Genomic DNA, 24,639 nt, shown 5'->3' with positions numbered 1-24,639 from the left:
GAAAATAAAACAGATAGTTGCAAGACTCAGACATAGTAACTGACTGCCTTATGAGGAGAAAAGCTGCACTCTGATACTTTACTCTAGAGCGGCCTGTACAGACAACTAAAACATTTCTCAAATAAAGAGACATAGGTCTAATATTCCACTTTTGTATATCAGGTGTTGTTGTAGTCATCAATTTGAAGAATGGTTATTGCAGTTCTCCATGTTACTCTACGTTATATAAGTACTTTCATAGCAGGATAACTGCGAAATCTAAATTGGATATCCACTTGAACCTGCTTACTATATTCAGTCCTTTGATTGCTCTACAATGTTGATTCCCCTACACTGTGCTGAAATACTAAATTACTAATTCCTTGATACTTCACGATGCTTCCTATAAATCTATCCCTTCTTTCGATCAAGTAATTCCAATAACCTCTTTTCTCCAAAATTCGACGTAGTATTGGCTGATTACTAACACCATCTACTAATCATCATCGTTTATTTGTTTGTTCCCCACATTTCTCGTACACACAAGGCTACATTACAAACTAATACTTTCATAAAAATCTCCCTGTCGCCCAAATTTATGTCTTTATGTCAACATATTTCTCTTTTTAAAAAGATCTTTTTTTCCCTTGCCGTCATCAGCTATTTGAATGCACAGAGACCAAAACTTGTCCACTACGTTTAGTATCTTGTCTTATCACCTAACTCTCTCTGCATCGTTTTACTTAATTCGAATACCCTCAATTACCCATGTTTTACTTTCATTTCTTTTTACCTTATAATTTTTGAGGACACTAAACCATTCAATTTAACTTATCTCCCATTACTGTCTCCAACCGAATTACAGTTCCAATGGTAAATGTGGATTACTTCTGCCTGAACTTTAATTCCCTTAATTTCTCCCTAGTTTCCTTTCGTGTGTCCACAACGTTCAGACTGAGTGGTATAAGAGATGAGTTCCAAACCTATTTCATTCTTTTCTCAATTACTGTGCTTTTCATGCACTTGGACTCTTGGAACTGCATTCTGGTGTTTGTACAATTTGTCTTTAATGTATCTCTCACATGACTCACACGTGTAACACATTCTACTGAACACAAATTTAAATGCAAAATCAATGCTCCTACTCGATACGACTTTGTCTGTGTCATATTGCAGTGGTCTATAAATTATGGCTCCAAGTATGCAGTAATGTACCCTTGTGAGAAGTATTATTCTCCCACTGGTTCGCAATTTGTCTCGTTAATGACAATAGAAGATTTACTTCCTCCTATCGGTATTTCGAGATATCGATTAACAAGCGAATATATAAGCCAATACTTGTTGTTAGACGTTGTATATGTTTTATTCATGATGGATTCCTGCACTTTTTATCACATATGTCTTCAAAAGTCCAACTTCTCATTCCAGTCATGTGCAGTTGGAGTCATGACTTATAACTGCTATGGTAGCTCAAAGGATCCTTGAAGAGTGCCAGCAAATCATAGCTCTGATGAAACTGTGATACACCCAGAAAACCAACAATAGATCTAAGTAGGATGTATATGGTATTTCTGCAGCACTTTTTTTACAAACCTGCAGCCATATGTACACGTCATTTACCATATCCATTACGTCACAAGCTATAATCCGTTTCTATGATGTCACAAGTGAAGAAGTCACACCTTTTATCTTGGAACAACTGTGGCAAATCAAACGAAACAGCCAATGACATCAGAGTATCCTACTGACCATTAAAAGGAAGCAGCTAATCACAACATAGCTGTTGAATCTCCACCTTCGCCTTGTTGAAACATACTCACCCAAAATGAATACAGCACCATGTTTAAAATCAATCGATAAATTATGAAAAAATATAAAGGTATAGTTAAAACCAATGTAACTTGGCAAATTAAGCAGCACTTGTCAAAGAGTTTGTTGGATCTTTGTACGACACTTGGCATAAAGCATAATGGAGCCAATAAGTTAAATGTATCTATATCCAGACTGTCAGCATAATTTATTAAAAGTATATAGCCACAGATATATACCGACACACACACACACACACACACACACACACACACACACTTATGCACACAGTCACATTACATCTGGTGAACAACATTAATTCCATATCTAAAAGGAAGGTATGTAAAAGACACATGAGGTATGTACACATCTTTTATTTTTCATACTCTTATTACCACATCTACAATATGTAAATGATGTAACGTCCAGTAATACCACTTCTACAATGTATGTGAATATAAACTAGCAACATAATATTTAAAGTGAGTGCCAAAATATCCGTGAAAAATGTAAAGAGTGTTAACATTTAATCTGAGGTATAATGTTACTGGGGATAAACATTTGTAGGTGTTTTTCAATAATGCTTCATTCCACCAAGCACTGTTTTAGGGGGAAAGAAAAGACTGCATCATGTTCTAAATCTAAAAATATAACCAATATTGTTGACTAGTTAATTCAAATTTCCGATGACTTTTTCACTTGGACATATCTGCAGTTTTGTTCTACTGGTGTTCAGTACAATGACGTCACGTTTCCCAACACTTTACCAAAGGAATCTGTACTAAAAATAATGCATTTTGACAAATTGTTTAATTCGTTATTTCACTTAAGCTTTATATTCTCGTAGTACGCAAGTATAACTTCATAATACACAAAAAACAGATTGTAGTCATAACATAGCATGGCCAAAGAGAATTATGGAGCAAGCTTCCACATACAGAGAGGAAAAGTCGAGATCTAAAAAGCATTATCTGCGCACCAAAAAATTATTTATTGTAATATGTTAAGATTACAAGTACAAAACAAATGCAGGTTGCTTATCTTAACATGCAAGGGTATTTACAGATTTATAATCATGAACGAAAATTCGTTCTTACTCCAAAAAAACGTAACTGTCTTACTTATCAAAATACATACAGAATTGTTTTGTAATTTTACAAAACACATATTAAACTTCTAATAATCCAACATATGGCTTAATGCAAACTTACAGTTAGAATAATTTTCCGTTTGTATAAATGAGAAGAATGTCATTACCATGTCTAAATTGTGTATGTTGTTAGTAAAAAATGTGTCTTTGGTTAGTTAAAATGTTTATCAAATTCAATAAAGATTGTAGTGATCCCCATGCTATGATATTATTCTATATCTCAACTAAGAAACGTTTGTCAGCCTCTGCTGATAGTGACAATTAGTGCTATTGCACAATGTAAACTACAAGACAATTTGTCCTTGTACATCACTGTGTTACAAATTGTCCTACGCATCACCATGTTACAACAAAATTGTAGCAATTTTCCTATTTTATATTTGGTTACAGATGAATATCAAAATAAATTGTAACAAATTGCTGCATACATTGTCATGTTACAGCAAAGTTGTAACAAATAGCCCTACAAAATGTTATATCCCATACATCAACGTTGCATACATTAATTTTTAACATTTACACCAATCATCACAAACATATACTGGATAAAACTGGTGAAATGATGGACACCATTGCCACAATAATAGTGAAAGGCATAACTCCAATAGTATGGTGGATACCATTTTGGGATCAACAATGGTCAGTTGATATGGTGACTGACACTAAACTTAATTCATTTGTGAACAATGTTGGCCAGCTGATATGGTGACTAGCATGCTAGTGGATGGGGCAGTTGTGGTCAGTTGATAATGGTATTCACCATAAACCTCAATTATGTAGGGTGGTTCAATTATTGTCAATTGAAATGGTTGCAACTATTACACTAGATGCTATTGATTGGGTCAAGGATGGTCAGTTGGTATGGTGAAAGTGTTTGTCACTAAATGGGAGCCATTACATGATAATTCAGTCCTAATGCTTAGCAGAAATACACAACCCCTATCAGAGGAATTATAAAAAAAAATGGTTCAAATGGTTCTGAGCACTATGGAACTTAACATCTGTGGTCATCAGTCCCCTAGAACTTAGAAATACTTAAACCTAACTAACCTAAGGACATCACACATCCATGCCCGATGCAGGATTCGAACCTGCGACCGTAACAGTCGCTAGACCACCTCGGCCGGCAGAGGAATTATAACAACATACAATTTGCTCTAGCAATTTTTTTCATATGGTGAAAACATCAATGAAACAGAGCCCAAACATCTGCAACAATGAAAATTTAAGAATGTAATGTATACTTGCTATCCCATAAAAAGATTTACCGACAGAAGACTAAGCAGTTTTGTTGGAACTTTATTGTCCAAATGGACGAAACTTACACATCAAACTGCACAACCTACATCTGAACACACAAGGGATTATAATGAAGAATGCAGTGCATTAATACATGCTTATAGGCGTGAACTCACCAAATGTGGGTCTGGAATTACAATTATACTTAAGCTTATTCATGTGTCCTGCAAACGAAACGAAATCGCTAAGTAATGTGCATCTTGTTACACTATGAAACATATATACAGGACATGCAGTACTTTGTAAAAAAAAAAAAGAAGAAGGGAGTTCAGAAGCTGTGTGTGTGTGTGTTTTTATAGGCTCCTACCCTATAAAATCTAGTACACACTAAAATAATCATATAGTTAAAAAATTGTGAATGTGAGAAACACCCTCTCCATAATGACTTCATAACAAATTCGTAACAATGATACAGAAAAAACTACTAATTCAAATGGGAATATAATTAGCTAGCACACTTTCACACAAGTTGAGATGTGTTTTAAATGTAGGAGGTGTATCTGGAAATGACATGATTTTTTAAGAGAGATTGTGTGCTAAGATGTCTATATATGCTTAGTCACCAAGGTCTCAAGTTGGGTATAGATTTTGTTTGACTGAGCTCCAATAGCTGATACCCACTGCCTGGTTGTGGCACCCATCACAATGCATTTGTGATAATGGTAGTCTCATTCAGTGGGGTAACTGTTGTAACTATGTTAACTGACCTTCACTGCTGCAGCCAATGATATCTGATGTGCTGTGATTCCCCATATCAGCTGACAATAATTGTCCCAATTGCATCTGGGCTAATGACAGTCACTACATCACCTGACCATCATTGCCACCAGAACTGTATCCACTAAGCATCCAGTGAAATGTAGCCGTATTGCCAAGGTTATAACGACCATCATTGACCCAGTAGTACATTCTGCCATCTTCATTGTAATTAGCAATCTATTACAACTTTGTTAACATTGGTCTGTACAAGGTAATTTGTAACAATTTTGCTGGAACATAGCGATGTGTCACGCACTTTGTTACAATTTTGCTGTAAAAAAATGGCGTAGGAGGCCATTTTGTTAAAATCATTCTGTAACATAGTTATATAGTATATAATTTGTTACAATTTTGCTGTAACATAGTGACATATGGGGCAATTTCTGACAGTTTTGCTGTAAAATGACAATGTCTTGGACTCTCTGTTATAATTTTGGTGTAACATTCAATATGTGATGCAGTTCATAACATTTATGTGTAACAGTGGTGATGTTTACTTTGGCATGTACAGGTGCAACTACAAGTCCTGGTAGTGGTTTATAGTTCATTCGACACCATCTGTGCCATAGTATCTAACTTGCACACAGGTTTCTTCATAAAGTAATTAAAGAAGAGCAAGAGCGGAGGTTTCTTTGCTTTATATTCTTTTTGGCTTCAGCGAAAGGATGTACTCCATCCTTCATTTCGGGAATTTTTCGTTTCTGAGCGAAAATCTGCCCATCTCAGCTTCAGACAGGGTGATTCCCACCGCAGTTAATGCATATTGCTGGAGATGATCAGTCAGTGTCACTCATTGGCTACCTTTTCACGTTTTCCGCAAGCTGCTTCACCTCCCCAACTCACCATTGTGTCGCCAGATCACTGACATTTGAAACACCTCGTGGGGCTGGGTACATATATCAGGGCTAGCTATAAGTCGGAGGAGCCCTGCCATTGTGTGTTCAGGTCGTCTCAGAGAACTGAGATCACAATGAAAGTGACAGTCTTCTCATCTTTCTATTTTTCTTACCTCTCTGAGATGTCTATAATATCGTGGTATGCGACTCAGCCTTGCTTGAAATAAGGGAGTTATGCATCTAAAAAATTACATCATTTCTTTTTGAGTCGTCATCAACTATTTGTTGGATATCTTCCATTCTCTGTCTTCCTATATAGCTTTTAATGTCTGTAGCTCCCTCTAGTACCATGAGAGTTAGTCCCTGATTTCTTAACAATATCCTATCATCCAGTCCCTTCTTCTTGGCAGTGTTTTCCACACATTTCTGTCCACGCCGATTCTGTATATTCTGAGTCGTGGTCACCTTTGTGCTCAAACAGCAAAGACTACCAAATTCACCGGTTAGTCCATCAACCGTTAGGGGTAAAACTCAATGGGACCCAGAACAAGTAAGGCTAGCAACCTGCTTCCCTGGTACTTTAAATATGATGCTGGCAACAATCAGAGCAAAATGCCTCGGACCTTTGGAGGTGACGGAGTCCCACCTCTAATTGCCAAACCAGGGACCTCTAAGATACGACTCGGCAAACGAAAGGTAACGAATGGGGAGCTATTAATATCAATGGGGGCTACTCTGAGAAGGAAGTAAAGCTGGCAGAGGCTGCAAGTAAGATGGGGTTGGACGTTTTAGCTGACGTTTTAGCTCCTAGTGACTTTTGGGTAAAGGGTGAGAAAGAAGAGGAAGTGGGAGAATACAAGGTCTACCTGTCAGGAGTCAAAGCAGGAATAGCACAATGGGGTATAGGGCTTTACATCAGGAAAGAAATGGAACCCAGCATAGTTGCAATAAGGTATGTAAACGAACAACTTATGTGGATAGATTTGACAGTGTCTAGCAAGAACTAAGGACTGTGTCAGTATATTCGCATTGTGAAGGGACAGATCTAGATAAGATGGATAGTTTTTTATCACACACTCAGTGATGCAGCTGTTAGAGTAAAGGACAAGTAGTGTTCTGCTCATGGGTGATTTTAATGCCAGGATTGGAAATCGAACAGAAGGGCTTGAAAAGTTTATGAGTAAATTTGGAGAGGATATGGAGGCCAACAGGAACGGGAAACAACTCTTGGATTTCTGCACCAGTATGGGCTTAGTAATCACATACCCCCTTTTTAAACGTAAGAACATTCACCGGTATACTTGGGAAGACAGGTGAACCAGATCTGTCGTAAAGATACCAGTTTAGTTGAATATAGTCAATTACAGTCATTGGAAAAGGAATGGACAAAGGTACAGGGACATAGTACTAGAAGTGGCTACAGAATTTCTTGGAACAGTAGTATGTAAACGTAGGATGAAGCAAACAGCTTGGTGGAATGACACAGTCAAGGCAGCCTGTAAAAGGAAAAAGAAGGCGTATCAAAAACGGCTACATACTAGAACTCAAGTAGACAGAGAAAATTATGTTGGAGAAAGAAACAAAGCCAAACAGATAATTACAGCATCCAACAAGAAATCTTGGGAAGACTATGGAAACAGGTTGGAGACTTTGTGTCAAGCTGCTGGAAAACCATTCTGGAGTGTAATTAGCAGTCTTCGAAAGGGAGGTAAGAAGTAAATGACAAATATTTTGGACAGGTCAGGAAAACTGCTGGTGAATCCTGTTGATGCCTTGGGCAGATGGAGGGAATATTTTGAAGAGTTGCTCAATGTAGGTGACAATATGATCAGTAATGTTTCAGATTTCGATGTACAATGGGATGGGAATGACGATGGAAATAGGATCACATTTGAGGAAGTGGAGAAAATGGTCAATAGATTGCAGTGCAATAAAGGGGCAGGGGTGGATGAAATTAAGTCGAAACTGATCAAATCAGTGGGATGTCAGGTCTTAAATGGCTACTCAGGATTATTGAAAGGGCGTGGGAATTGGGACAGGTTCCATCAGACTGAACGAAAGCAGTAATCACACCAATCCTTAAACGTGGAAACAGAAAAGGTTGTAACAACTACAGAGGTATCTCCTTAATCGGCGTTGTGGGCAAAATCTTCTCAGGTACTGTTGAAAGGAAAGTTCGAGTATTAGTTGAGGACAAAATGGATGAAAGTCAGTGTGGGTTTAGGCCTCTTAGAGGTTGTCAGGACCAGATCTTTAGCTTACGGCAAATAATGGAGAAGTGTTACGAGTGGAACAGGGAACTGTATCTATGCTTTATATATCTAGAAAAGGCATATGACCAGGTTCCTAGGAGGAAGTTATTGTGTGTTGTAAGTTATTATGGAATAGAAGGCAAACTTTTGCAAGCAATTAAAGGTCTTTACATAGATAGTCAGGCAGCAGTTAGAGTTGACTGTAAATTGAGTCCATGGTTCAGAGTAGTTTCATTGGTAAGATAAGGTTGTGGCTGCGTTAGCGGTGAAGCGGATTCTGCCGCATCGTTTCGAATTGCACGTTGACCCTGGACGAGCTGTCAAAAGGCATCCAGTAAGGCCTGCGTCTGCTCATTCTGTAAGCGATAAAATTCGGACAGTACATCTGGAGATTGTGGCGAAGCCATTACACAAGTAAATCAGGGCAATGTCGATAAGAACGCGGTTTTGCCTCGTTGCCAGTGTTGTGGTTGGCAGGAGAGCCAACACCGTGTTACTAGAGGAGGCCGAAAGGCACGCGATTTAAATCACGCAGGCTGGCGTGAGGTCTGGAACAGGATAAGGAAATTAGAATTTTGAAACAACGGACGTAGCTTGTGGAATACTTAACGTTAATCCATTAATGATGAACGTCGCTCTTGAAGGTACATAGTTCACAATATCAATAGTAACTTATAGTGGCACCTTGCTAGGTCGTAGCAAAATGACGTAGCTGAAGGCTACGCTAAACTGTCTTCTCGGCAAATGAGAACATAAGTAGGCAGTGAACCATCGCTCGCAAAGTCGTCTGTACAACTGGTTAGAGTGCTAGGAAGTCTCTCTTGACCTGCCGTGTGGCGGCGCTCGGTCTGCAATCACTGATAGTGGCGACACGCGGGTCCGACGTATACTAACGGACCGCGGACGATTTAAAGACTATCACGTAGCAAGTGTGGTTTCTGGCGGTGACACTACATAAACTGTGGCTAGCATACAAAAGTATGGCTTGCTCAATTTTCCACATACAAATTAACAGAGAGGCTTATATATAACAGAATTAGCCCAGAATTGTTCAGGGCAATCCCAGATGAACAGGCAGTCTTTCGGCCAGGAAGAAGTTGTACTGACCAGGTGTTGTCACTCAGTACTTACATTGAGGCGGGATACTAGAGAAAATTGAAAACATCAATCGCCTTTATTGACCTCTCAGCAGCTTACAATACTGTGGGGAGAGAAGGTATCATGTACAAAATTCTTCGAGTAATTCCTTGCAAATCTATAGCACGCTTAATAGACAGCATGCTCAATGATAGGGTGTTCCAAATAAGTGTGGACACTGACTACCGCTCCATCAAAAAACTAAAGAATAGCTTACCACAGGGATCAGTGCTTGCACCACTGCAGAGCTGCCGGAAAAACGATCAATAAAGTTCGGGTATGCTGACGATTGGGCCCTCGCTACAAGATGTAGCACAATTGAAGCATCTGAGGATATCCTAACGAAAGACCTGAAGATAATGGGTGAATATTTCTGTAAGTGGAGACTTCAACCAAATGCTTTCAAAACAGATTAGTTGCTTTCATCTCAACAACAAACTCGCTGGAGAGGAACTCAACATTCGATTTGAAAACACCGTTCTCTGGCATAATATAACGCTGAAGTACTTGGGCACGACGCTGGACAGAACACTATATTTTAAAAAGCACCTAACAAAGACTGCCGAAAAATTAAAGACAAGAAACAACATTATTCAAAAGCTCTGTGGTACTACCTGGAGAGCAACGGCCTCCACTCTCTGCACCTCTGATTTAGCATTTGTATTCTCCCCTGCCGAATACTGTGCTCCGATTTGGCTAAACGGCCCACATGTAAAAAAAGGTGGATGTCCAGTTGCATAACACTCTAAGGATGATTTCTGGAGTAATTAAACCCACTCCAAAGTAATGGCTCCCAATATTAAGCCACACCTGCGACGTACTGATGTCCATGTACGTGAATACAAAAACATCATGGGAAATCGAAGCCTGCCAATCCACCAAGACATTGAGGCTGCAAACACTAACAGGCTTCGATCTAGGAACCCGCCAACAAGAACAGCAAGGAACTGTGTACAAGACGGTTTCAATATCACAAACGCATGGTCTGAAAAATGGTTGTCCATATTGACCTTGAACCTGGTCCTTTAGATGTAATCATTTCTGCAGAACGTACTAATGTACATGTTCTGTGAATATCAACATCTTATCTCCGGTCGTTCACGGTGTTCCGTTTTTTCTGAACGTGCGTGTATAAATTTCAAACGCAAGTAATGTGGGTTTGTGATTGCGCATTATAGAGACACTTACCTTTAAATGTGGTACAGATTTGTGGCAAGGAATGTGAAATTAAATGAAGGCTGTTATAGCACAACGCAAGGAGTAGCAGAAAAATACATTCCGAACATTCGGTGAACATGTATCATCTGGTCTCAAATTGTACAATGCTTTTATGTATAAGTCAGATTACTATCATTAACCCATTAGTCATCCACTCACACAGACAACATCATAACAAAAACAACACCACAACAGGCAATAATAGTGTGACATCTTTCGGGTCTCTGTGGCTCGCAGCAATATGAAAAGGAGAACAGTCGAAACGAAGCATTCCGAATGCTGCCGAGATTTTGCGGTCCGTCCTAGAGGGTCGGTGGTCTGTTTGTCGTGTCAATTACGTGGTTAGTTTATTGGGGGTTCGTAACATACTACTTTGTGTAGGTTATCACTAATTAATAATACCAGTACATAAGCGACTCAAGGTGCCACCCCACAATGTCTCTATTGGTTCTTGTGCAAGGACTGTTGATGACCACTGGGATAATTAATGAGGGCGTAACACAAATTGAGTAAAGGGAGGAATTGTTTGCTAGACCACATCCAGATGCGCTAAGGAATTGTCAATGTGGTAATTGAAGGAACTGTAAATGGCAAAAAATGCACAGGGGGACAAATACCAGACTACAGTGAGCAGTTTCAAATAGATACAGGCTGTAATAGCTACTCCGAGATGATGGGGCTTTCACAGAATAGACTACCATGCAGAGGTGCGTGGATGTTGGATTCAATTGACGCTTAATGGCTGTTAACAGGCTATATGTCTTTCGACAGGTGATACTAAGTGATTAGGAATGCAGGTGATCCCATTTTTCCAGTAGGGGTGGAGTAACCCACCTGTTGATGTGGATGATAAAACCGTCATCGATACCTCTCCTCAGCATGTCCTGCACGGCCTCCCTGGTGCAGATGCTCAAACCCAACACGTTCACGTCCAGGATACTCTTCCAGTCTTCTGTCTTGCCATCTGATTGTCAGAAAAAGAAATTAAACATTGGTAAACGGTATATTTATGGAATAATTTTCATAAATACAAATGTTTAGAGAGTTTCCGATGTATCATCCACCCACTTAAAATTTTTCACATATTCTGCTGTTGTTATTATTAAAATTTACTACAAAAGTTTGATGTTTTGACAACGCAGTAAGCAACTGCCATGATCTCTTCATGCATCACAGGCTTCATCTGTATGTATGCATGCTGCTCAATAGTATTTTTGGTATCGTAAACGCGCCTTCCATAAGATCTGGTACGGTACACGCGCCTTCCATAAGACTGTCGTCTCAGTCCTTTCTTGTGTCTTGGAATGCAGGAAAGTAACTCGTTGGCCAATCGACTGTTCACCTGGGTGCATATCCCTCCACCTATCATAATCCTTGTATTTGTTTATTTAATCTGTTATGACTAGGGCTATCAGCCTATTTCTTACATCGAACCAAGGTTTGACAAATAGACTACATATTTTACATCACAGTTTCCTAATAAATAAGTATTTTGATATGACAATTAGTATTAAAATGATTTGAGAGTCTGAAGTGAGAATTTAACTAAATATTACTGGCTATGACTCATGAAGTTAATGCTGCAGCTGCTGCCACTATAGTGATAATACTAATATAATAATTATAATAATGACAATAATAACTATGATAATAGGTTCAGACATACGTCCGAGAGATGGCACCACCAGCGCCTATCGAGGTCATGTTTAGCTACTAGCATCTTTGGAAAGAACGCACATCAATTTTCAGCCATATTGGTCTTTTTCTTTGTGTTTGGCATTCGTGTGAATCAGGGAATTCGAGTGATTGTCAAAAAATGGCCGAAAAAGAATTTCGTGTGGTGATTAAACATTACTTTATGAAAGGCAAAATGCCTCAGGAGACTAAAGAGAAGCTTGATAAACATTACGGTGACTCTGCACCTTCCATTAGAACAGTTTATAAGTGGTTTCAAAATTTTATGAGTGGCCATATGGGCACAAGTGTTGCTGAACGTTCTGGACGCTGTATGGACGTTACGACTCCAGAAGTCACTGATAAAATCCATTATGTTGATGGATGACAGAAGAGTTAAGGTACGTGAGACTGCTTGCGCTATGGGCGTCTCGAATGAATGGGTACATAATATTTTGCATCAACATTTGACATGAGAAAGCTATCTGCAAGATGGGTTTCGTGATTGCTCACGCTTAACCGAAAACGGAATCGTGTGAAGTGTTGCAAAGATGGTTTGCAGCTCTTCAGGAAGAATCCGCAGGACTTTAAACGCCGTTTAGTCACTGTGGATGAAACATGGATACATTACTATACTCCTGATACTAAACAATAATCTAAACAATGGGTTACCAAGGTACTTAGTTGAATTGACAGCCTTGAGAATTTGGACTTGGACGGGGTGTGACATCATAAGCGAGTGACTGCGTGTGAGATCGCTCTCGAAGTTTTTTTATATATTTTTAGGTTTCAGATACATATTTTAACGGTTTTTGTGATGATATTTACTATATAAGTGATTTATTAGTGGTGTCTTCATTCACCTCTGCCTTTCTTGTGTTGTGACCTGATATTTGTGAGTGTTTCGTATCGAGCAACGTAACCTCTTACCTGTGTTTACATTCCACGCTGACCAGTTGCAGCTGTAGCGGCGCATCGAAAGCTAAGTACTAATTAATTGTATGTGTATAGTAGTTTATTTAGGAACTTTAGTAGTCTTCAACCGGTGTTTTTTGTCTTTTCTGGTGAAATAATTTCAGAAGAAATTTTTGGGAACTGTTTTCAGCTTCCTTACTGTGTAATTAGACGTTTGCTTCTCTTTCTGTATTAATCTTTTGTTATATCCACATTTGTTGTTTATTAATACTGTTAATAATAGTAGTTACTTCCCTTGTAGAGTAGGTTTGTGATTATTGTAGTCAGTTTTTAACATCTTCTTATTGTAGTAGCGGAACATAGAAAAAGTAAAATTTTACCATGATTGAGAAGTGTGGGCTTTGCCGTAGGTCCGTGAGAAGTAGATTGTGGTGTGAGACTTGTTCGAAGTATTTTCCCTGGAAGGAATGCAGTGGGGAAGCCAGTGGGCATTCTGGTGAGATCCTCTTCTGGAACTGCAGGTTATGTAGCAAGAGTAAGCTAATAGAGGAGCAGGAGCGTAAGATCTGTGCCCTTCAGGTGCAGTTGAAAAACGCACAGGAGGAGCTAGATAGGATGAGGAGGGAGAAGAGGGTTGGGGAATGGGAGCTGGCTGTTGGCAAGAGATCTGCTAGGAGAAGAAGATTTTCAGATTGTTTTACTATTGATGTTTACAATAGATATGACCAACTGTCAGAGTTTAGTGGAGAGGAATCTCTAGTAGATGTAGATGTAGGAAGTATGCAGCAGATGTCATTAGTTACTTTGGCTAGAAAAGTTGCAAAGTCGAAGAGGAAGAAGAAGGTTCTGCAGTTAGGTAGTTCTCATGGCAGAGGTGTAGGCCAGCAGTTGCAGGAAGTGCTGGGGAGTGAGTACCAGGTCACTAGCATTGTGAAGCCTAATGCAGGATTGGCTCAGGTGGCTTCTAACATAGGGGGGCTATGTAGGGATTTTACTAAAGGGGATCAAATAGTGATAGAGGGTGGGGCTGGTAATAGTATTGATAGGGATGGGGACTATGACATAGATGGTGACCTGGAAAAGATAGCCACTCAGACTGGCAACACGAATGTACATTTCGTGGAACTGTTTCAGCGTCACGATCGGCCTCACTTTAATACAGCTGTCAGGCGTAATAACATGAGACTTGAGGGTGCGCTGATGACAGAAAGCATGGGTCACATTTCAGTGGTGTCGGTGGAGTCTACCAGCAGGATGGATTTCACTAGACATGGCCTGCACCTCAACAGGTGTGGAAAGAGGAGGTTGGCAAAACTTATAGGTGACAGCATAGATGGGGGTGGTGGGATCACTCATGAGAAAATTCATGTACTAGTGGGTGTTAGAGCTGAACCTTTTTTTTAGATTGAAGTCAGCTGATAGGTATTCCTGCTTAAGGGAAGTCTCTCTAACAAAGGAACCACTTTTGACAAAGCTTAGGTATCTGAGTAATGAGGGAATTAGTATAATTCATCAATATATACAAGTTATTAGAGATAAAGTTAGTGAATTGCTTATAGATGTTGACTCTGAAATTATTGGTATATCTGAACACTTCTTAAATAAGGAGATAATTCAGAGGCTACCTTTACCAGGATACAGGTTGGCTGGCAGCTTTTCTAGGAGCTCTTTGCGGTGTCGGGGAGTAGCCATGTATGTGAAAAACGGTATCCCATTTGAGTCAATTGATGTTTCAAAGTACTGCACTGAAAAGGTGTTTGAATGTTGTGCAGGTGTGGTTAAATTTAATGGAGCTAAACTTCTAATTGTTGTTATTTATAGATCCCCAGACTACGATTTCACCACATGTTTGCTAAAGCTAGAGGAGGTTCTAGGTTCACTTTATAGGAAATACAATGTGGTGACTTCAATATTAATTGTATAAGTGATTGTGCAAGGAAAAGGATGCTGGTAGACCTCCTTAATTCATATATAGTCTTATGCAAACCGTATTCTTTCCAACGAGAGTGCAACTGAACAGTAGAACAACCATAGACAACATTTTTGTTCACTCCTCATTACTAGAAGGGCATTCTGTTAGCAAAAAGGTGAATGGCCTTTCAGATCATGATGCACAAATTTTAACTCTAAAAGATTTTTGTGCTGCAACACGTGTTAAATATAGTCATCATCTGTTTAGGAAAGCTGATCCAGTTGCTGTAGAGACCTTTGTAAACATTATCAAGGAACAAGAGTGGCAAGATGTTTATAGCGCTGATACAATAGATGATAAATATAATGATTTTCTCACAACTTTTCTCGTGCTCTTTGAAATTTGCTTTCCGTTAGAACGTTCAAAACAGGGTACTAGCATAAACAGGCAACCTGGGTGGCTGACTAGAGGGATAAGAATATCTTGTAGAACAAAGTGACAATTATATCAAAACATTAGAAATAGTGAGAATCTAAATGCAGTATTGTAAGGTGCTTAAAACTGTTATTAGGAAGGCAAAAAGTATGTGGTATGCAAATAGAATAGCTAAGTCTCAGGATAAAATTAAAACCATATGGTCAGTCGTAAAGGAAGTGGCTGGTCTGCAGAGACAGGTCGAGGACATAGAATCAGTGTCTAGTGGGAATGTCCGTGTTACTGATAAGTCGCATATATGTACAATATCTAATAATCACTTTCTGAATATAGAAGGTGAACTAAATGGAAACCTAGTCCCAACAGGGAATCATATAGCGCTCTTAGAAAAATGTGTTCCGAGACTGTTACCTGAAATGCTTCTCCATGATACTGACAAGAGGGAGATTGAGTTAATAATTAAATCACTAAAGACCAAGAACTCTCATAGATATCTCTGGGTATCTAGTAGAATAATGAAGTATTGTTCTATGTATGTTATCCCAGTACTTAGCCATATCTGTAACTTTTCCTTTAGGGGTGGTCGGTTTCCTGACCGATTAAAGTACTCGATAGTGAAGCCACTTTATAAAAAGGGAGACAGGGATAATATTGACAATTATAGTCCTACTTGTATGTCATCGGTGTTTGCTAAAGTTATCGAGAAGGTTGTATATACAAGGTTACTGGAGCACTTAAATTCACATAATTTGCTGTCAAATGTTCAGTTTGGTTTTAGAAATGGTTTAACAACTGAAAATGCTATATTCTCTTTTCTCTGTGAGGTTTTGGATGGATTAAATAAAAGGTTGCGAACGCTAGGTGTTTTCTTTGATTTAACGAAGGCTTTTGACTGTGTTGACCACAAAATATTACTGCAGAAGTTGGAGCATTATGGAGTAAGGGGAGTAGCTTACAATTGGTTCGGCTCTTACTTTAAGAACAGAAAGCAGAAGGTAATTCTCCGCAATATTGACAGTGGTAGTGATGTTCAGTCCCAATGGGGCACTGTTAAGTGGGGCGTTCCCAAGGGTCGGTGCTGGGGCCACTGCTGTTTCTTATTTATATAAATGATATGCCTTCTAGTATTACAGGTGATTCAAAAATATTTCTGTTTGCTGATGACACCAGTTTGGTAGTGAAGGATCTTGTGTGTAATATTGAAAGAGTATCAAATAATGTAGTTCATGAAATAAGTTCATGGTTTTTGGAAAATATTTTGATGCTAAATCACAGTAAGACTCAGTTTTTACAGTTTCTAACTCACAATTCAACAAGAACCGATATTTTGATCGGACAGAATGGGCGTATTATAAGCGAGACGGAACAGTTCAAGCTCCTAGGCGTTCGGATAGATAGTAAGCTGTTGTGGAAAGCCCATGTTCAGGGTTTTGTTCAGAAACTATATGCTGCTTTATTTACCATGAGAACAGTATCTGAAATAAGTGACAGTTCAAAACGAAAAGTAGTCTACTTCGCATATTTTCATACGCTTATGTCGTATGGTATTATTTTCTGGGGTAATTCTTCGGATTCAAAAAGGGTATGTTTGGCTCAAAAACGGGCTGTTCGAGCTATATGTGGTGTAAGTTCGAGAACCTCTTGTCGACCCCTATTCAATAGTCTGGGAATTCTGACATTGCCCTCACAGTATGTATTTTCTTTAATGTCGTTTGTTGTTAGCAATATTAGCCTATTCCCAAGAGTTAGCAGCTTTCACTCAGTTAATACTAGGCAGAAATCCAATCTGCATGTGGAATGCACTTCCTTGACTCTTGTGCAGAAAGGAGTGCAGTATTCTGCTGCATCCATTTTCAATAAGCTACGACAAGAACTCAAAAGTCTTAGCAGTAGCCCAAACTGTTTTAAGTCTAAACTGAAGAGTTTCCTCATGGCTCACTCCTTCTATTCTGCCGAGGAACTCCTGGAAGAGCTAAAAAATTAAGCAAATTCCTGTGTTACATTGTTGATTTTCTTTATTTAAACTTACGACTTGTCACCTGGATATGTTTTTTTATATTTAATTTTATCTGTTTCTAATATCGTGTTATAATTTCATGTACTGACTCGTTCCATCACCATAGAGACTTCTCCTTAATTTGGTCCCACAGAACAATAATTAAATAAATAAAAAAATAAAAGAATCTGCACACAAAAAAGGCTAAAACCATTCCTTCGGCCATGAAGGTTATGGCAACTGTCTTTTGGGATTCACATGGAATAATCCTCATCGACTTTCTGGAAAAGGATAAAACTATTACAGGTGCGTATTATTCATCGTTATTCGACCGTTTGAAAACCGAGCTCCAAAAAAACGCCGCTAATTGGACCACAAAAAAGTCATTTTCCATCATGACAATTACTCCTCACATACCTCAGCAGTTGTGGTCGCAAAATTAATGGAAATAGGATTCCAACTTGTTTCACGTCTCCCCTACTCTTCCAACTTGTTCCAGAGTTTGAAGAAATGGCTGTCGGAACAAAGATTTTATTCAAACGAGGTGATTGCAGAAACTATTAGCTATTTTGTAGACTTGGACCAATCCTGTTATTCAGAAGGGATCAACAAATTAGAACAGCGTTGGACTAATTGTATAAGTCTAAAAGGAGACTATGTCGAAAAATAAAAAAGGTTTACCCCAAAAACATAAGTGGTTTTTATTTTTGCACAAACTTTTCAAATGCCCCTCGTAGAAACAATTTTTAAATGTCTGAGATAGATGTTTTCTGATATAGAACGTTCTAGGGAAAGGTATAGAGTGCGCAGAATAACTTGGCTGGCAGATGCACAGTCGGCAGGACAAGTGTGGGGAGAGCAGTAGTGGTGGGGAAAATGCTGAGTGCTGGAGGGGTGAGGACATTCTCAACTGAAACTCACATGTCTTGTATATATTAAGTGGGGCTTCCCCACATCCACACTTGCACAGTGGTCATTCAAAAAGATCTGTCACCTCCTCTTCAGCTAGTAACTAAATAAAATTCTGCTGAAAATATAGCGAATTATTTTCGCTTTGCTCGCTAACAATTTGAAAATTTCAAACAAGCGGCGTGAGTGGCGAATCTTGATTAAAATCTACACTTTCCTCTTGTTGCCATGTTAAAATTTCATTCTTTTACCAAAACACAGACGAATTTACAGAATGTCACCCCACTAACATGTTGAGCAGACCCAAATGCGAGAGAGTTCTGAAACACTGATTTATTCAGTTTATTATGTGAGGAACTGAGGAAAAGTAAGGCCAGTGTATTATCAAAAAGCACATCCTCGGATCAAAAACACTGTGCACTGTCTTCATTTATGTCGTTCCCAAACCTGTAGCACTTCTTTCATCAGCTGCCAATGGCCCTTAAAAGTAAATACCCATTAATAAGTCTGTGTTCATGAAATGACGAAATAGATAATTAAGTTTTGTATAATAAACTTATGGTAAAATTCTCTCCTCATTGACTGCTATAATTTACCATAATCTCAAATAGTTTACGAAATATGAGGAATATGTGGATATTTCAATGTGGTTATATCGATGGCGCTTCGCGACAGCAAATGTGTATGTTACATAAGATCAATTTTCTCGAGATTCGTTGCATATTCAGACCTCCATCCAAGTCTAAAGAAAAATTTGATCATCATCATCACCATTTACGACTGATTAATCCTTTCAGCGTCCAGTCTGGAGCATAGTCCCCCTTATAAAATTCCTCCATGATCCCCTATTCAGTGCTAACATTGGTGCCTCTTCTGTTGTTAGGCCTATTACTTTAAATCATTCTTAACCGAATCCAGGTACCTTCTCCTTTGTCTACCCCGACTCCTCCTACCCTCTACTGATGAACCCATGTGTCTCTTGGGTAACCTTGCTTCTCCAATGTGTGTAACATGACCCCACCATCTAAGTCTGTTCGCCCTGACTGCTGCATCTATAGAGTTCATTCCCAATGTTTCTTTGATTTCCTGGTTGTGGACACCCACATTACTTTTGTTTTGGAGATGCTAATCTTCATACCATAGTCCTTATATTTCTGATCTAGCTCTGAAATATTACTTTGCAAACTTTCAATAGAATCTGCCATCACTACTAAGTCATCTGCATATACGAGACTGCTTATTTTGTGTTCACCTATCTTAATCTCACGCAGCCAGTCTATTGTTTTCAACATGTGGTCCATAAATAATATGAACAACAGTGGAGACAGGTTGCAACCTTGTCTTACCCTTGGAACTACTCTGAACCATGGACTCAATTTACCGTCAACTCTAACTGCTGCCTGACTATGTATGTAAAGACCTTTAATTGCTTGCAAAAGTTTGCCTCCTATTCCATAATAACGTACAACAGACAATACCTTCCTCCTAGGAACCCGGTAATATGCCTTTTCTAGATCTATAAAACATAGATACAGTTCCCTGTTCCACTCGTAACACTTCTCCATTATTTGCCATAAGCTGAAGATCTGGTCCTGACAACCTCTAAGAGGCCCAAACCCACACTAATTTTTAACCAATTTGTCCTCAACTAATACTCGCACTTTCCTATCAATAATACCTGAGACGATTTACCCACAACGCTGATCAAAGAGATACCTCTGTGGTTGTTACAATCTTTTCTGTTTCCATGTTTAAAGATTGCTGTAATTACTGCTTTCGTCCAGTCTGATGGAACCTCTCCCGACTCCCATGCCATTTCAATTATCCTGTGTAGCCATTATGACCTGACATTCAACTGTATTTGATGAGTTCCTACTTCATCTCATACAGCCCAGCCCCTTTATTGCACTGAAACCTATTGACCATTTTCTCCACTTCCTCAAATGTGATCCTATTTCCATCATCGTTTCTGTCCCATTGTACATCGAAATCTGAAACGTTACTGATCGCATTGTCACCTACATTAAGCTACTCTTCAAAATATTTCATCCATCTGCCACAGGCATCAAAAGGATTCACCAGCAGTTTTACTGACCTGTCCAAAATACTTGTCATTTCCTTCTTACCTCCCTTTCGAAGACTGCTAATTACACTCCAGAATGGTTTTCCAGCAGCTTGACCCAAAGTCTCCAATCTGTTTCCAAAGTCTTCCCAAGATTTCTTCTTGGATCCTGTAACTATCTGTTTGGCTTTGTTTCTTTCTCCAACATAACTTTCTCTGTCTACCTCAGTTCTAGTATGTAACCATTTTTGATATGACTTCTTTTTCCTTTTACAGGGTGCCTTGACTGTGTCATTCCACCAAGCTGTTTGCTTAATCCCACCTTTACACACTACAGTTCCAAGACATTCTTTGGCCACTTCTAGTACACTGTCCCTGTACCTTGCCCATTCCTTTTCCAGTGACTGCAATTGACTACATTCAACTAACTGGTACGTTTCTGAGATCACTATTATGTACTTGTGTCTGATTTCCTTATCCTGTAGTTTCTCCACTCTTATCCTCCTACACATGGACCTGACCTCCTGCACTTTCAGCCTCACAATACCAATTTCAGTGCAGATTAAGTAGTGATCAGTGTCATCAAAGAATCCCCTGAATACACGTGTGTCCCTCACAACCTTGCTGAATTCCTGATCTGTTATTATATAGTCAATGACAGATCTGGTTCCCCGCCTTCCCAAGTATACTGGTGAATGTTCTTATGTTTGAAAAAGGAGTCTGCGATTACTAAGCCCATACTGCCACAGAAATCCAAGAGTTGTTTCCTGTTCTTGTTGGCGTCCATATCCTCTCCAAATTTATTCATAAGCTTTTCATACCCTTCTGTTCGATTTCCAATCCTGGCATTAAAATCACCTATGATCAGAACACTGTCCTTGTCCTTTACTCTAACAACTACATCAGTGAGTGTGTGATAAAAACTATCCATCTTATCTAGATCTGTCCCTTCACAATGCGAATATACTGACACAATCCAAATTTTTTTGCTAGACACTGTCAAATCTATCCACATCAGTCGTTAGTTTACATATCTTATTGCAACTATGCTGGGTTCCATTTCTTTCCTGAAGAAAAGCCCCACACCCCATTGTGCTATTCCTGCTTTTTCTCCTGACAGTTAGATCTTGTTTTCTCCCACTTCCTCTTCTTTCTCACCCCTTACCCGCTTGTCACTAGCAGCTAAAATGTCCAACCCCATCTTACTTGCAGCCTCTGCCAGCTCTACCTTCTTCTCAGAGTAGCCCCCATTGATATTAATAGCTCCCCATCTTGTTACCATTCGTTTGCCGAGTCGTACCTTAGGAATCCCTTGTTTGTCAATTAGAGGTGGGACTCCATCACCTCCAAAGGTCCGAGGCATTTTGCTCTGATTGTTTGCCAGCATCATATCTATCGTACCAGGGAAGCAGGTTGCTAGCCTTACTTGTTCTGGGTCCCATTGAGTATTACGCCTAACGGTTGAGGGACTAACCGGTGGGTGAGGTAGTCTTTGCCGTCTGAGAACAAAGGTGGCCACGACTCAGAATATGTAAGAGATGCCCAGCCTTATTCCAAAGTAACTGGTATCCCGACTGTCAGGACCACTTACTTGGCCACTCATACGTAGCCTGTGGTTCATGAACTAGGATACCAGGAACCCACACCGTGAACCACGAAAAATTTGATACCTTAAATAAATTTCAGATGCAGCAACATATCATGTAACATGCGCCGAAAGCATAATTGTAGCAACCCCCATATTTCATTGAAAACGTTTTCGAATATCTCGTAGTATCTTACTTCCATGTAAATATTGCGATAACTATAATCATTAACAAAATGATGGTTACAGATCATGAAACTAACATATAAAGCTAAAGCAAAACTGAAATTTTTACCGAATAGTATCCGTAAAATAGTTTTAGAAAGACTGAGTCTGTCATCGCAGATCGGCCGAAATGTGGCAGACACTGAAAAGAGAAAGATATGCTTGGGAAGAAGACTGTAAGGGGATACCGGGTTTGTACAAGAACAATGGTAATCCTTATTGTTGCTTTAGTGGATTAACTGTCTTCTGAAGCTGGAGATATGATTCAGTTCCGTAATATAATGAGGGAGGTCGTTACAGTGTCGGTTTCCTGCTTCTAAGAAGGATTTCGAGACAATGGCTGAACGATGGAGTGGCATAGAAAAGATTTTTCTCTGATGGGAACTAGTATTCCTGCCATATTGTTCCAGCAAGAGCGTTAATGTCAAGAAAGGACAAGTGGACAGCGTCCGTTGAAAATACAGTAGAAGAGACAGAGGGTATGGAAATTACTGCGTTTGTCCGCCCACAGCTCGGATATCTGAGCATAAGACAGTTAAATACAATCAAAGAGTCGAACATCACACATATAACGAAAGCAAGCATTCATAACCAATTCCAGAGCACGTAAGCTTCCGTGAGAAAGGCCTTGGAGGATAACATTGCTGTAATCTGTAATCGGAAGTATAAGTACAGTGGGCCGGACCGAGTCTCGAACTCGGGACCTTTGCATTTCGCGGGCAAATGCTCTACCACTCACGCCCCATCCTCACAGCTTTTAATTCCGCCAGTACCTCGTCTCCTACCTTCCAAACTTCACAGAAGCTCTCCTGGGAACCTTGCAGAACAAGCACTCCTGGAAGAAAGCATATTGCAGAGGGCTTAGCCACAGCCTGGGGGTTGTTTCTAGAGTGAAATTTTCACTCTACAGCGGAGTGTGCTCTGATATGAAATTTCCTGGTAGATTAAAACTGTGTGCCGCACCGAGACTCGACCTCTGGACCTTTGCCTCTCACGGGCAAGTGTGGGGTGTGAGTCGTGCTTGGATAGCTCAGCTGGTAGAGCACTTGCCCGCGCTAGGCAAAGGTCCCGAGTTCGAGACTCAGTGCGGCACACAGTTTTAATCTGCCAGGAAGTTTCATATCAGCACACACTCCACTGTAGAGTGAAAATTTCATTATAGGAAGTATAAGTGTTTGTACAAGTTTCTTTTTCAGGTCAAGAGGAAACAACTTTTTATATTTTTGTAGGGTATGGAGAGATGCTGAAGCCCTCTTGCACATTGGACACTGCAGTTATGTGCTCAGTCCAATGTATATTCCCATCTACTAGTACTCCTCGACACTTCCTAATAGGAGAAGCTGATATTTGTCACATTTGGGGCTCAACATGGAAGAGATTCCCTACATTTCAGGTTAATGAACCTAGAAAGACCAACCAGTACCACTTGGGTTTTGGATGGGCTGTGTCTTGGCCTTCGATCGTGCTGTCATTTTGAAAGTGAACGTAGGTCGGTACTGTGATTCCCAATGGATTGGCTAAGGTATGTTGGTTTTTCACTTAGCTACAATTCCACGTCATCAGGGTCCTTGGGGTAAATGCAATAGGACAAAACTGTTCAAAAAGATTTCGGGCCTACAGCCAGTCGTCATAAACTTCATTGCACGATATTTCGGCTGGACAACTGCCAGCCATCTACAGGTGAGCCGAACAAAGTTTTTGAAGAGTTGATTCGCCGGGAAATTTTCAAATTTTACATGACAAAACAGATAACACATCATTCACATACAATGAAAAGAGTAAAGGAGCTAACACTGAACCCTGTGGTACGGTTGATAGACCCTACTTCCATTGTGACTTCATGGTACTGTGAGGAGTGAAGTATGAGCGAAACCATTGCACTGCACTTGCACCTCTGGTTGGTCCATAGCAAGCTTCAGATCATCTGTTGCCTTCATTAAGGCAGATTTTGTGCTACCATATTCACAGAAACGTGACTGATATTCTCCTAGTACATTGTGTATAGTCAGTTGGTTTGTTAGCTGGTCGTGGACTATATACTCTAAGGTGTTGGACAATGCAGAAGGAATGCAAATAGGTCGATAATCAGAGGGTGCTGTGGCAATGTCTTGTTTTAGTAGTGGTTTAACTAAACCGTTTTCCAGGTCTTAGGGAATTAGTGGACCAGTAATAATCTTCATCATTTGGACTGTGATAGTAACATGTCCAGTAGACGACGATCTGATTTGCATGTTGGCTTGTTTCACGGCGTTGTAGGTATTCTTACTTACGTAGTATCATTGCCATATCATAGTAATGTATCTCGCCTATTCTTGCTGAGAACCTCTAAGTACAGTGTAATTTCCAATTCAAATTCTGTGTCCCAATAATAAAGTTATTTTTTCACAGACACTAACTAACACAATCGTTAAAATAAATAAATATAAAATGTCGTTTAACATACTGCGGGAACAACTGGCTATGAAATGAAGCTTACAAAGCTCAAAA

The 24,639-nt window shown here is 39.5% G+C and overlaps 1 protein-coding gene across 1 annotated transcript in view; it reads right to left on the bottom strand.

The window, feature by feature from the left end:
• The window catches only part of LOC126336368 (dehydrogenase/reductase SDR family member 11-like), a 58,667-nt gene that overhangs the window by 19,111 nt on the left and 14,917 nt on the right, over positions 1–24,639 (bottom strand). Inside the window, exon 3 of the mRNA XM_049999974.1 lies at positions 11,274–11,403. Within this exon, the coding sequence (XP_049855931.1) occupies positions 11,274–11,403 (130 nt within the window). The remainder of the gene's footprint in view (positions 1–11,273; positions 11,404–24,639) is intronic.

The sequence above is a fragment of the Schistocerca gregaria genome, chromosome 2 (genome assembly GCF_023897955.1).
Source record: "Schistocerca gregaria isolate iqSchGreg1 chromosome 2, iqSchGreg1.2, whole genome shotgun sequence".
In the NCBI taxonomy this organism is placed as follows: domain Eukaryota; kingdom Metazoa; phylum Arthropoda; class Insecta; order Orthoptera; family Acrididae; genus Schistocerca; species Schistocerca gregaria.
This window is presented reverse-complemented; position numbering and strand designations above follow the sequence as displayed.